This window comes from Wolffia australiana, chromosome 15, assembly GCF_029677425.1.
Source record: "Wolffia australiana isolate 7733 chromosome 15, ASM2967742v1".
NCBI classification, from domain to species: Eukaryota; Viridiplantae; Streptophyta; class Magnoliopsida; order Alismatales; family Araceae; genus Wolffia; species Wolffia australiana.
Genome location: NC_135849.1, coordinates 6,017,993 through 6,031,422, shown reverse-complemented (window position 1 = coordinate 6,031,422; position 13,430 = coordinate 6,017,993). Strand labels below are relative to the sequence as shown.

At 44.1% G+C, this 13,430-nt stretch overlaps 2 protein-coding genes across 12 annotated transcripts in view; one reads left to right on the top strand and one right to left on the bottom strand.

Annotated features, from left to right (window-relative positions):
* PHYLLO (2-oxoglutarate decarboxylase/hydro-lyase/magnesium ion-binding protein) overlaps window positions 1-10,575 on the top strand; it is a 51,625-nt gene extending 41,050 nt beyond the window's left edge. For all 4 annotated transcript variants that reach the window (XM_078587875.1, XM_078587874.1, XM_078587877.1 and 1 more), the window contains 11 exons: window positions 6,768-6,893; window positions 6,960-7,085; window positions 7,188-7,305; window positions 7,493-7,648; window positions 7,729-7,947; window positions 8,061-8,228; window positions 8,354-8,497; window positions 8,589-9,362; window positions 9,658-9,815; window positions 9,913-10,020; window positions 10,088-10,575. In XM_078587875.1, the coding sequence (XP_078444001.1) occupies window positions 6,768-6,893; window positions 6,960-7,085; window positions 7,188-7,305; window positions 7,493-7,648; window positions 7,729-7,947; window positions 8,061-8,228; window positions 8,354-8,497; window positions 8,589-9,362; window positions 9,658-9,815; window positions 9,913-10,020; window positions 10,088-10,328 (2,338 nt within the window). In that variant the 3' untranslated portion in view covers window positions 10,329-10,575. The remainder of the gene's footprint in view (window positions 1-6,767; window positions 6,894-6,959; window positions 7,086-7,187; window positions 7,306-7,492; window positions 7,649-7,728; window positions 7,948-8,060; window positions 8,229-8,353; window positions 8,498-8,588; window positions 9,363-9,657; window positions 9,816-9,912; window positions 10,021-10,087) is intronic.
* Window positions 7,317-12,325, bottom strand: LOC144713301 (uncharacterized). 8 transcript variants are annotated; one of them, XR_013584004.1, is made up of 4 exons: window positions 11,169-12,325; window positions 10,204-10,348; window positions 7,710-7,899; window positions 7,317-7,636 (listed from the first exon to the last, which is right to left on the bottom strand). XR_013584004.1 is itself a non-coding variant. In XM_078587879.1 (2 exons), the coding sequence occupies exon 1, from the start codon at window positions 12,285-12,287 to the stop codon at window positions 11,184-11,186; it is 1,104 nt and encodes a 367-aa protein (XP_078444005.1). In that variant the 5' UTR covers window positions 12,288-12,325; the 3' UTR covers window positions 10,112-10,348; window positions 11,169-11,183. The 8 variants fall into 8 exon arrangements, 1 of the variants encoding a protein (XP_078444005.1); XR_013584005.1 differs by having other exon boundaries at window positions 7,710-7,882; XR_013584006.1 differs by having other exon boundaries at window positions 10,204-10,289.
* Between the last annotated feature and the right edge of the window lie 1,105 nt (window positions 12,326-13,430).

Sequence of the window (13,430 nt, the reverse complement as noted above, 5' to 3'; positions counted from 1 at the left end):
TTGTTGAACCTTACAATTCCGCTTTTAGATACGAACTAATTTATCTTGGAGGAGGTATCACAACATAAAAACTCATCCACAGAAGTAAAGATCATTGGTTTGACATATGAGAGGTGATTCTGTTAGGGCTCCGACAAGTGTGTGGAAAAGCGGATGAAAAGAAGAGGAGAGGAATCAATCAAGAGAAAGGGGTGCAAATGTATTTGTGTGCAGGGACCAACCAACTCTCCTTGGCTCTTTCCTGAGTTCCTCTCCTCCTTGTCTTCCTTATCTAGGACTAGGAGAAGAGAAAGAGGAAACTGTAACAGGGGCATTTGAGCTTCCAACTGCATCGCACTCCTATGAAAGATTGATTAGGAAATCAATTTATCTCAATCATGCATGCCCCAACATTGGCTTTGTGGTGAGCTTGTCAGTCAACTTATTGCATAATCCTCACAAGATTCATCAAAGAGCTGATGACCACATTCTAAGGTACTTGAAGGTAATTCCTGGTCAGGAGATCCATTTCCACAGAAGTAATGACAGGTTTGTGAAGCTCTGCACTGATGCTTACTCTGAAGGCTTTCTTGTCGATCAAAGGTCAATGTCAGGTTTTTGTGCTTTTCTTTGTGGAAACCTGGTGAGTTGAGAAATTAAGAAGTATAAGTTTGTGTCTCTCTCCAGTGTAGGTCAGTGTTTGAAGCCTTAGCCAAGGGGTTTGTGAGGGAGTTTGGTTGAAGTAAATCCTCCATGATCTGAAGGATATGTTAGTGCTCTGCCAACAGCTTGAGCACCCACGTACTCTTGGTTTCCTGCGTGTACCCTCTATATCTGATTTGTTCGCCTCCTCTCGTTTGCCATGAGATTAAAGAATCTTGCGTTGGCATCTCCCTCCTTTAGCCACAGTTGTCTCAACTTCTGTCGCCAAAACCCTCCTGGGCTATTGTCTCTCTATGTTTATGGCACTCTCTTGCTTTCTCTTGTGATAAAAATGTAACATCTTCTAGGTCATCCAAAACCCTGATTTTGGCTAGGGATTTGACTCGAATTCTGTTTCACTTCTCTTATATATTTTCTCAATTCCAAGAGGTGGTTGCTTTGGGTTCCAATTTTGTTGGACAGGTTTATTGTGGCTGACTCCTGCAGTAGACCTTCTGTCCACCATCTTGCTATCTCCTCCTTGAAGCCCTCCTCTAGAAGCCAAGATCTGTACATTTTAAAATATGTGGATTGCCACGTTCTCTCTTAAGAATGCCAAATTATGAAAGTGTGGCATGACAAAGGTCGAGGAAGTGACGGCACATCTGCCTGCGGGAATTGTTCAAGGAGCTCCACCGAACATAGGAATTGATCCAGTCGCGATAGAGTTGTAGGGCCTGCTGAACTCCTCCATGTGTATGTGCAATCCTCCAACCCCATTTCCTTTAGAGATGTCTCTGCGATAAGTGCCCAGAATTCTTCAGCAGCCGGGTCCTGTCCTCCCGCTCCATTAGGCCTGTCTTCCGCCTCAAGCGTCACATTAAAATCACCCCCAAATAGTAGTGGTAAAGCTTGATATTTTGACACCATCTCTGCCAGCTCTCCCCAAAGAGATACCAAGAGAAATGAGTCCACCAGCCCGTAGACTGATATGATCACCAGCTAAAAATTGTCCCTTCTCCACTTCAATTGTACTGCTGCTATGAAAAGTCCCGTCCAACAATGTCTCATTCCAGGCAACCATCAGTCCTACCGTATTCAATTGCAACCATCACTCCTTTGAATCTTCACCATGTTCACAGTCAAGTACCCAGCGAGGAAGTCCCTGCCCACAATTCTCCAGCCCCTATCTTCTTCCCCCCAGCATCCAACTGCCAAATCATCATTTTCGATGTGCTATATGGTCACCCATCTCAATGTTTGTCTCGTACATGGGTTTCTTGCCTTTTAGATCATACTTTCCATGTCTTGAATCTGCCTCCTCTTCATACCCCACCTCTGCTCCCTTCATACTCCTCACATTCTGCTCCTTCAAGTTTTCCTCCATAGTGGGCTGCTCCTCTTGAGTTTTCACTGTTCCAATAATGGACCTGCCTTGCCTGATTCCGCAAACCGAAGGCAACCTCCCTTCTGCGCTACCAGCCACACATTTGCACCTGTCTCACCACGATAAAACCACCATTTTCTTCTATAACCGATGAGTTTGCAGAAGATATCCCCCTTCATGATCAGCTGGCCCATGTGCAATTCTTCACAGTACTCCAAGCTTGCTTCCTCCCACCATTCTTGCTCCCTCACATTTGGTCCCCCCAACAGGATGCTTGCCCTCCAAGATGACCCTCTCATCTTATAAATCTTTATTGTTTTGTCTAGTCTTTGGCTGGGTGTTTAGTGCACTATTCTTCGGATCTATATTATCTGCTAGTGGAGTTTGTGTCGTCGCAAAATCCCGAGATGCCATAGTCTCCTCGAGGTCCTCTCTGTTAGTGGTCATCGTCCCCTTGGATTCTTCGTTTACGTTCTCTGCCATCAACAAAGACTCCAACTGTTGTAGGATGTTGGTAGACTTCACTAATACTTCAGCTTGCCCATGTTGTGCCTCAGTTAATAAGATTGTGTTACTAGAGCATTGCATTGTCTTCGTCCCTCGCACCTATGGTGGCAATGCTCATGGGGGTGGCACACTGACACCCTCACCTTGCATGTACCTTCTGGCTGTCAAAGCATAAGCCAAGGTAGAGGTGAGAGACCCCTGTCCATATCAACCTCTAGTATTGCAACATTTCCGTCTCCAAAGACCAAACCTGTTGATATAATATGCTGTTGTCGACCAAAGGGTCTAACCAGGGCCGCTAGTATACTATGAACCCAATACCCCATTGGCATCTCACAAAGCTCCGAGATGATCTTCTAAAAAAAATTGTAGAGAGTCCCATCATGGGGAAGTGCATGATGCCATCTTATCAATCCGTTTGCAGAGCTTGGTTGTATCCATCTGCACACTGACATGTATGCCACCATTGACATCCCCCGTAAGAAGAGATCTCCTGTGTCCTATAACCAAAGTTCTGCCTCTCCCAAGTGAGGGAATTTCCTCCAGAGCTCGCTCTTGTCCTCTTCATAATCCCCGGTTCCTTTCACCACTTCTCCCAGTGGACATTCTTGGAAAGACAGTTTGTGGGCATTCACGCTCCCCTCCGGCTCAGTCCCTTCCAATGGTGTTCTTACGTCTCTCCCTTGCACTTGCCTCTTGGAATCTCCTTCCATAAAGCAGTGTGGCTTGCCATCGGGCATGAGGACTGTCGGTGCCCAAGTCCTTTGCAGTTCCTACATGTCAGTGGATCTCTGCAATCTTGGGCGTGGTGACCTCTTGCGAGGCATCAAAAGCAACCATAAGATAGAAGAACCTTGTGTCAATATCTCCGTCTTTCAGCCACAGTTGTCTTGATCTCTGCTGCCAATCCATTTCCACCTTATCTTCCTCAGCCAATGTCTCCCTGTGCCCATGTCTCTCCCTTTCCTCTTCCTATGATAGCTTCTGATATCTTTTAGCTCATCCAGGACCTTGATTAACGTGAAAGTTTCAGATCTCCTTCTATTCCACACCTCTTATGATTTTTCTGAACTCCTTGAGGTGGATGCCCAGACCAGTTGTCTCCGAGTTGTGTTTTAGAAGATATACCCAAATGAGCCCTATGCAATAGCAATGTGGTACACGGTCCCCAATTATCCTAAGCATCAGATCAAAAAGGCTGACACTTCTCTCAACTCTCCCTTTTAAACAAGGACCTCCAATGCATAGAAAAATGACATGTATCACATATTAGCTCGAAGAGGTCCCCATTAATTGCAAATACAGGGAGCATTCTCCCCAAAAGTTCACATGACTTAAGTGTCCACTTCAAGAATGAAACAGTTCTACTAGAGGAAGATTGTCCACTTCAATAGGGCATTCTCCATTCAACATCAACACTGTAGTTGCACCATCTTCCAAACTCAGCAAGACATTCTTCTCCTCAATTTGCCCAATCCTTCGGTTCAGCTTCTTGTATTTCTCCAGTTCCTCTTTGAGGCCATAGATGTCATGAAGTGTCAGATGAGGGGCATCCCTACAGTTCTCCCTACAGTTCATGTCTGGGTTGTCTGCCATGGATATCCCTACAGTTCTCCCTCTTGTTCCCTTTCCTCTTGCAATCTAAACATACAATTGACTCCCTTGGTTGCCATGCAAACATTCCCTTGTGTTGTTTCAAGATATTCACTTCACGTGAACAAGGCTAGGTGGATTGGTTCATAGTGGTGTCCACAAGTCCAGGACCCATGTCGTCAGTAAAGACATTGAGTGGATGCTATGTATGAGATTTTTTTACGAGCAAGCTGTATGGCTTGTGTTAGCTTAAGCGGAATGAGAAGAAAAGTAGGAGAGAAGAATGCTCCAGCCAAGGGCGGCGCCTGAGAGGAAGAAACCTTTGACCAAAAAACACACTTTCTGGCGGCTAGGGCTTGGGGCCTTTTAAAGGGGCCCCATTACATGGTCCCACGTGTGAGTCACTTAAAGGTTCACACGTGGGATTTTACTTAGAGTATTTTTCAAATAGAACGTATGCTCCCATGTGGGCCAGTTATAGGACGTGGCCCACTCACAATGGAGAAAGAGAGAAGAAGAGATAGAGAGAAAGAGAGAGAGAGAGAGCTCCATGCAGCCTCAGTTCAACAGCTTGCTCCAAGCTTTGGACTTTCTCTCTATTGAGCATTCGGTGCCGAAAAGAGTCATAATCTGTATGAAGTCCCACAAGGAACTTACTCAGTTGATATTTCACATTTTAGTGTGATAATCAGCCTGGAAATTCCCGTAATAATGCTTTCTTGAACTCTATTTCCCAAATTGGAAATTCAATAAGAATCAATGATAATGAATATCCAGATGTACAATGTTCTTTCATATGAAGTTGGAGATGCTAATTTGGTAGCGAGTTGCAAATGGGGAAAGAGAACAATATAGGTAGAAGAGGCATTGGAGTTAATGTGAGAGGAAGATGTAGCAATCCTTCCCTTCTGATGGCAGGTGCCTCTTGCTTCCTGCCTTCAACCGCAGCTGGGGGTGACCCTTTCTTGAAAATGAATGATGGTCCCCCTTGACTCACAATTCGTTTACTGATTAGTCTCCCGTTGATGTGTGGCTTTTCCATGTGCGACCTAACTTACCTGAATGTCCGCGTCTCTTATGGGCACGTTCGCGTTATATTTTTGAAAAGAGCGAGTCATACTGTTAACATGGACAACCCGTTTCAGCAACAGACATTTAGAAATTCATCTCATCCTAGAGAGTCTGAAGTTTACAAACATACTCCTGAACGGTTTATCACCTTCGCCGTGAGAGTCCGCAATAGCCACACTTGTCACTGGAGAAGTTGAGCTATAGTTAAAAGTGTTCTCTGATACTACTCCCTTGTGGAAACTTCAACAATAATAGACTTTCAAAACTTGTTTGAGACGAACACATATTTCCCAGTAGGAAGGAGAGTTCGGGAAGATAGAGAGGGAGAAAGGAAGGGGCGTGCTTGACAGAGTTGGCACGTCGAAAGAAGAGAGATAAGATAAGGAGAGGGGTGACGGGGTTGTACACGCCACGGGCTCCCAATCGTCTTCCACTTGGAGGGGTGGCCTTCTGCAAGAGAGAGAGAGATGAGTGAGAGTTAAGACACACGATGAGCGAGAGCAAGAGATAAGCGAGAGAGATGGGTTCGTAGGAACTTACGATGGTCAAAGGTCTCTCTGCCGTCCTCGGAGGTGCCCTTTTAAGGCTGCAGTATTGGGCTCTTCTGGGCCAGATTGTCATCTTGATGTATGGGCCGAGGCTGATGTTCATAGACCGGGAGCGGATTGTATCATTCTCATTCCTCAGTGTGGATTTTATTTGCAGTTGAAAAAATAACATATATTAACCAACTCTAGCATCTAAGGTAGAAACCACTGCTACGGCAGTTTCACGATGACAAGAGGCAGATGTCTACGATGAATCCATGATGACTAGCTGCACACTTCTTGGATTCTATACAGCTAGGAATCAACACAGCTGCTACTGTTGTCTCCCGAAGACGGGCCACACCAAGCCATGGTGTCACAGTTGTTGTGTTGGGAACTGGTGCCAAACCAAATCACCTCGCAGAAGTCAACTTATGGTTGATGATGCAAGACCATAATACAATCGTTCTTTCACTGTAGACACCTGATAGCTCTAATACCATGTCTTATATGGGACAGATGTCTTCATCTCCCCACCAGAGACTTCTCAAAATTTATTCTTCTATTGAACGACATACTCATTTCATTAAGCAACTCTGGTTTGGACACCAGGTGGTGTTTTTCACATAGTGGGCTAATAGTTAGCCTAGAAAAGGATAGAGAACAAAAAAGGAAATGATAGAAACAGGAAATATGACAGGTATATAAGCTCTGTCCTAGGCCTCGATCCTCCTTATAAATGGGAAAGTTGAATAAACTTGGGAAACCCTTTGTAGTTACTTCAGATATCTAAATTGAAAACCTTTGTCAAATCCTTCAGGCAAAGTTGTAGAAGTATGCAAGTAGTCAAGTGTCAGAAAATCTTGGAATTTTTCAGATGGAACTGGCTTTGTCTTGCGGGTTAAAGTTTCCTCATGTTCATTATGGGCCAAATTCTCAAAAATGTGGAGCACAACTGAAGCTTTTTCTCTATTCTGTGTTCTTTTGACATTAAGTTGACTTAGTGTCTTTTTTGTGTCTTTTTTAAAGATGATTGTTAATTATTGCTTCAAATGTTTCAGTTTACTTCATCTTCATGTACACACAAAAAAGGGACTGCAAGAGGCCTTGTCAAGCTGTCAGGATCTAGATAGAGACTGCGTGATTGAGGTCGAAAGTTCCATAAGGAGTAATTCAAGTTTTCACAGGTTCTTTTTTCCTCGCCTAACGACCTTTTCCGTTTCTCCATCTACTTATACTTGCCTCTTTCTCAGTATCTTAAAGTGGTCTGCTGGCTGGGCATCCCAAGAAGCATTAAAAATTATATCACCCATCAAAGCCCCATTCCTTGGTCCTTCATCTCTTTTAACTATAGTCAAAATGGAGTTCTCCAAGTACAGGTTGTTTCTGGGTGAAATACTTTCTATTCAGTAATTTTTTATTTTACTTTTCTTTTTCTATATGATTACGAAGAAGTGACTGCCAATTATTGTTGTGGGTAGGATACAGCTTGCTCTTCCGCTCACGTCTTCTCCAAGAAACACAGATGGGCATTCCCTGAACAAAGAAGGATACATAGTAACCCTGACTCTAAATGATGGGAGTGTTGGATTTGGCGAGGTAAGTCCATAGAAAATTAAATCTTTGCATCTAGCCAAGTTAATTAATCTAGATCGCATCAGTAAGATTGTCTGCTTCACAATCTATTTTCTGGTTTTTTAAAGAAAATAAGGAAGATCACCCGAGACCGATGATCAAGATCTATTTTCTTGTATTCGGACTCTTTGTAAGGTTGAACTTTGAACAGGTAGCTCCGATTAGTATCCACCGAGAAAGTCTGGAAGACGTCGAGGAGCAACTCAGATTTCTCGCTCACGTAATTGAAGGAGCGAGCGCACCCAGACTTCTTGCGTTACTCGGGGGGTCTTTTGGTTCATGGTTTTGGAAGCACCTGGGAGTAATGGTGGGTAAAGATGGAGAGAATACAAATAATTTAAAAAATAATTAAAATATTAATAATCCACCTGTTCCTTGTTTATGAAGCCCTCGTCGATATTTCCAAGTGTACGCTGTGGGATTGAAACGGCAGTACTTTTGGCTCAAGCTAGACAACAAGGCGGGCTGTTTGGACGTGGAGATTCGAGGAAGAAACGGTCTGGCGTTCCCGTTTGCGCCCTTGTAGACTGCAACGGCACTCCTGACGAAGTAGCTCATCTTGTTTCTCAAATGGTGGCAGAAGGCTTCAGAGCGGTGAAGGTGAAGGTAAAAGCATATACTTTTCAAAGCTCATGTTTTTAAATTTTGGGTTAAAATGAGACGCAACTTTATACTTGAGACATTAAAATCCTTGACATCATGATGTTGCACTGCTACAGGCTGCTCGACGAAAAGATCCCCGGGAAGATGCAGAAGTTATTAAAAAAATCAGAGAAAAAAATGGGTATCAAATAGATCTACGTGTTGATGCCAACAGAGGCTGGGCACTCGAGCAGGCTGTTTTATTTGGATCGTGTGTCAAAGATTGTGCCATCCAGTACATTGAGGTACTCTCCATCTTTCTGATTACATAATTGTTGTAATTTGAAGGATTGATAGTCCATTTTTTGTTAAAAACGAAGGAAATAGAATGGAATCTACTGTTTTTTCTAATTTTTTTGAGCTACTTCAGGAACCCGTGCAGCAAGAGGGTGACATAATAAAGTTCTGTGAAGAAACAAACTTACCCGTCGCATTGGATGAAACAATTGACTCTATCAAAGGCGACTATCTCAACCAACTGGAGAAATTCATCCACCCAGGAATCGTCGCCATTGTGAGCACTCTTCGTTTTCTCTTAGACCACAGACACTCATCCGAGATTAAAATAATTTTCCTCAGATTAAAGATTAAACGCTCTTGCCCAGGTCATCAAACCAAGTGTGGTGGGGGGATTCGAAAACGCAGCGCTTATCGCGCGCTGGGCGCAAGGGCATGGAAAGACGGTTGTCATCAGCAGTGCATTTGAGAGCAGTCTAAGCTTGGCCACTTACGCCTTATTTTCAAGCTATCTAGAGAGGCAAGCAGATGAGATCTGTCTGGCCAAGGGAAAGGAACAAAGCCCTGCAATTGCACATGGCTTGGGGACTTACCGATGGCTTAACGAAGATGTCTCCACAGAAAAAATCTCTGTTTCTGTTGGTGGAGACCGGCATAATACTATGGAGATCTCGATAGAAGCTGCTGCTAACTTGCTGGAGAGATTCCAAGTTGATCGAAACACCATCATTAATAGTTTCTCCGGTGAGAGTGTGAGGGATTTTAAATGGACATTGGAAGAAGCCGAATACACTTGCAGTATCAGAGTCCAAGAAGTCGTAACAAGCCCATGCGAAGCACCGGAAAGAGTGTGTATTTTTCTGCATGGCTTTCTTGGGGCTGGGGGTGACTGGGTGCCAATCATGAAGGCTCTCTCGGTCAACGCTCGATGCATAGCCGTTGACCTACCAGGGCATGGAGAGTCAGAGATAAGCTGGAAGGTGGTCAACGAGGAGGAGAGAGAAAGAAGCATGTCTTTGGAGCTGGTGGGTGATATCTTATGTAAACTTCTCTCTCATCTCACGGATAAGGAGGTAATCTTGGTGGGATATTCTCTGGGGGCCAGGATCTCACTCTACATGGCAACCAAATACAAGGACAAGGTCTGCTCCAAAACCCCAATTTTTTTCTTCAAATCAATTCCTAATTTACTCTTTGCTGACGAGTACAAAGATTCCAAGAAATTCGGGTTTTCCTTATTTACCAGATCTGGTCCAAAGATGCCAAGGAAAAATTCCATCTTTTTCTTTCAATTCATATGAGAATTCCCAATTCAATCTTTGGGGATCCGATGAAAAAAAACAAATTCTTTTTTTTCAAAATGGGGTATTCACAGAATACTACCTGATTTATCTTCGGAATAAATAAATAAAAGATTTCTTTCTTTGTTTGGTGTAGATTGAGGGGACGGTGATGATATCAGGGAGTCCAGGAATAAGGGTCGATTCGGCCAGAAGAACCCGTCTAGCACAGGATGAAGCAAGAGCTAACTATTTATCTGCCTTGGGCATGGAATGCTTTCTTAAAACTTGGTACGCCAGTGACCTGTGGAGCAGGTAAACTACCCAAAACACCCTAAGCCCTTGATTTTATAATTTTACCTTCTAGCAAATATTATATAATTTTACCTTCTGATCCACCCTCCTGTGGCAGTTTCAGAGATCACCCCAACTTTCAAAATATCGTCCGCTCTCGCCAAGAACACGGTGACCCGCAGGCTCTGGCACAAGCACTCTATGGATTGAGTGCTGGGAAACAAGGGTAAGAATTGCAGATCATATCTATAAAAAAATCATGGGATTTTTATGATTTGTGGGTTGTGTAATAGGTCGCTTTGGGAAGAACTTAAGAGTTTTAGGAAACCCATCCTCTTAGTACATGGCGAGAAAGACCCCAAGTTCAAGAAGATCGCTAAAAAAATGCTTGATGAGATGCGGATCTCACCGGTGAATGATGATCAGGATTGCTTCTGTTCTATCTTGGAGGTCCCCAGCAGCGGCCATGCAGTGCACCTGGAGAATCCTCTCCCTCTGATCAACGCAGTGAGGAAGTTCATGGCCCAAATTTGAGGTAACAACAAAGCCAGTTTCTAGATCATCAAACCCCAGTAAGTTATGATTTGCAGAGAAGTTCCATGATGATCCATATCCATAGCTAAGTCCTCTGTACTTCATTTCTTTATTTTTATTTTTTTGAAGAAAACTTCAGTTTCATTATGATCATGACTTCCAGAACAACTGAATAAATGCGTGTTTAATCATTTGATTCTGCGCAACTCAGTTCCATGCAATCAAACAAGGACGAATTTTGGATGTTTTTGAACGATCTTCTTTCACCAGTTTATGATAATGCAATCAAACAAGGACGAATTTTGGATGCTTTTGAATGATCTTCATTCACCAGTTTTTGATGATGCAATCAAATAAGGAAGAATTTTGGATGCTTTTGAACGATCTTCATTCACCAGTTTTTGATGATGCAATCAAATAAGGACGAATTTTGGATGCTTTTGAACGATCTTCATTCACCAGTTTGTGATGATGCAATCAAACAAGGACGAATTTGGATGCTTTTGAATGATCATCATTCACCAGTTTATGATGATGCAATCAATAACTAGACCCCTGTTCTTTAGTTGCTTAATGATCTACTTCAAAACAAAATTATTTCCAGAGCCACTAAACTAAATAAATGCGTGGTTCAATCATTAGATTCTGCGAAACCCAATTCCATGCAATAAAAAAAGGAAGAATTTCAGATGCTTTAGAATGATCGTCATTCCCCAGTTACAAAAAAAAAATTGAGCAGATTGGGGAAGAAGCAGAAGCAGCAAGCAATCAAAAGAGGCGGGATATATTCACAAGACATCCGGTAATTGATCGTGTGGATCAATGGTCAAAGATAATCACCTGAATCAGCTCCAATCACTCCATCTCCAAGATTTCAGATTCATAAATCAAGTGGAGAAGCGGCGATCTTATTCCTCCGGCCTCTCCTCCACTTGGGAGATGAAGCTCGAACTCCGGGTCATCAGTGGGCAGTTCATGGCGGCAGACAGGACAAGTGTTCCGAATTTTCAGCCATGGCAAGATGCAGTCAGCATGGTAATGGTGGAAGCACGGCAGCTGCTTGGGCTTCTCCTCCAACGAGATCTCGTCCTTGCAAACCGCGCAGACTTCCATCTGCGTTAGAACAATCGAGGGCAGGCGCTCGATTACGTGCGCTGCCGCCGGGGGATTACCCTTGTCGAAGTTCCCCTGCAAGCCCAACGCATCAGCAATCCCTTCTTCTTCTTCATCATCATCTTCTTCCTCTCCCGCCGCGCCCAGAGAGAGGAGGAACGCCCACTCATTGTCGGGGCTGACTACAACATCGCCCTCGTCCTGGAGGTTGATCGCCTCCGCAGCCTGCTCCCAATCGAAATCAACACTCTGGTTGGTCCTGATCTGATCATCGCTGATTTGTTCCTCCGGAGGGCAATCGCAATTGAAGATCGGGCAGATCTCAGACTCGGAATCGGAGTCCGATCCAAAACCGACGATCCTGAGGCCGTTGTAATCCGGAGAGGTGGAGGCCTCGCCGGACTGCCACAGCCCTAGATAATCCCCGCCATTAAACTCATCCTCTGATTCCTCCCCCCGGTTGTGAATTCCAAGCCCTAGCCGAAGCCCTAACCCTAACCCTAACTCTAAGCCATGGCCCTCCACTTCGAAATCCGAGGACTCCGGCGAAATCGGCAGATCGGTCGCCGGATCGAATTGATCGTCGAAGTCGCTGGACGCGTAATCCGCGTCGGGAGGCATCGGCTGATTACGGTCCAACGGCGGTCGGAAGCGGAAATTGGGGGAGAAGACGGGGACTGAGAGGTCGTGTTCTTCGCCGGAAACTTCGCTATCGCCGCTTAAGCTTGGAAGGGATTCGCCGTAGAATTCGTCAATCTCTTCGTCCGACGACAGCCACGGACGGATCTCATCGTCTTCATCTTCCTCTGCGAACTCGTCGCCGCGGAGATCGCCCATCTCCGCCATGATTGGACCTTCGCCTCGAACAGAGAGAGAACGAGAGGGAGCCGCTTTATATAGTCCGCAGTGGCGACGAGGAGAAGGCAGTTAGGAAAGGCGCTCGGGGCGACGTGGCGGCATAGCTACCGTCGGATCTGCCAGGTAGGGGAATCTGCTTCTTTTCTCTAGGAACATTGTCCAAGATGGTACAAAATTGCATTAAAATTTGGAAAAATGTTTCTGAATTCTGAAAATGTTGTAGTCCATAACATTTCACGGTTTTTTTGTCCTGCGACGAAAAAATCGTCCTGTCCTGGCCGAGGGCGCCGGACAAGACGGAATTCAGAAACATTATGATTTTTTTGTACCAGACACGGCGACTGTGCTGAATTTTCATTTTATGATTTTCTTGTCAAATTTTAAAACTTATATTGTTTTACATTCCCAATGTCATATTGGGACCCCCGGCATGGGCCCCATTTCCCAACAAGATGGCTCCTGGACGGGACGGTTTTTTTGGAGGGGACAGTTCTAGATGGGACGGTTCTCGGACGGGACAATTTTGGATGGGACGGTTTCGGATGACCCAAAAACAATGGGACAATGGATAGGATCAAAACTGTCCCACACTGTCCCAAACTTTCCGGTGTCACATCGTTCAAGTGGTGTATGTCTGAATGGCAAATTTGTAGGATATGTGTATATATAGTTGGGGTTACCCAAACTCAAGTGATTTTAAATTACTCTTTATTTCCTCACTAACCTGTGTCAGTTAGTAAATTCCTTTATTGGTGAAATTTGAGTACTTCAAGCCAATTGCAATTCTCTAGGTCTACTGAGGAATGTTAGCTCGTGTAGCAGCCTCTTCAGGATTTCATAAGTTGATTCGTGCCAACTTGTTCATCAGTGTCAATGCCAACTGTTGCTTGAACAGTATATCAGTGGCTTTTCGTGAACCTTCTAGCAAAAGACACTGAAACGACCAAATATGCATAAGTTTGAAGGGATATATGCATTTATTAATTTGGCCACAATATGTTTCAGTATTTTTTTTCATTCGAATAAGAAAGGAATCCTAGAGTTTAAAAAATAATTTAATGTGTATGAGAAAATGTCCTCGGAAGGATCAGTTCTCACTCATTCCATTGTGCTAACATTGATAAAGATTGG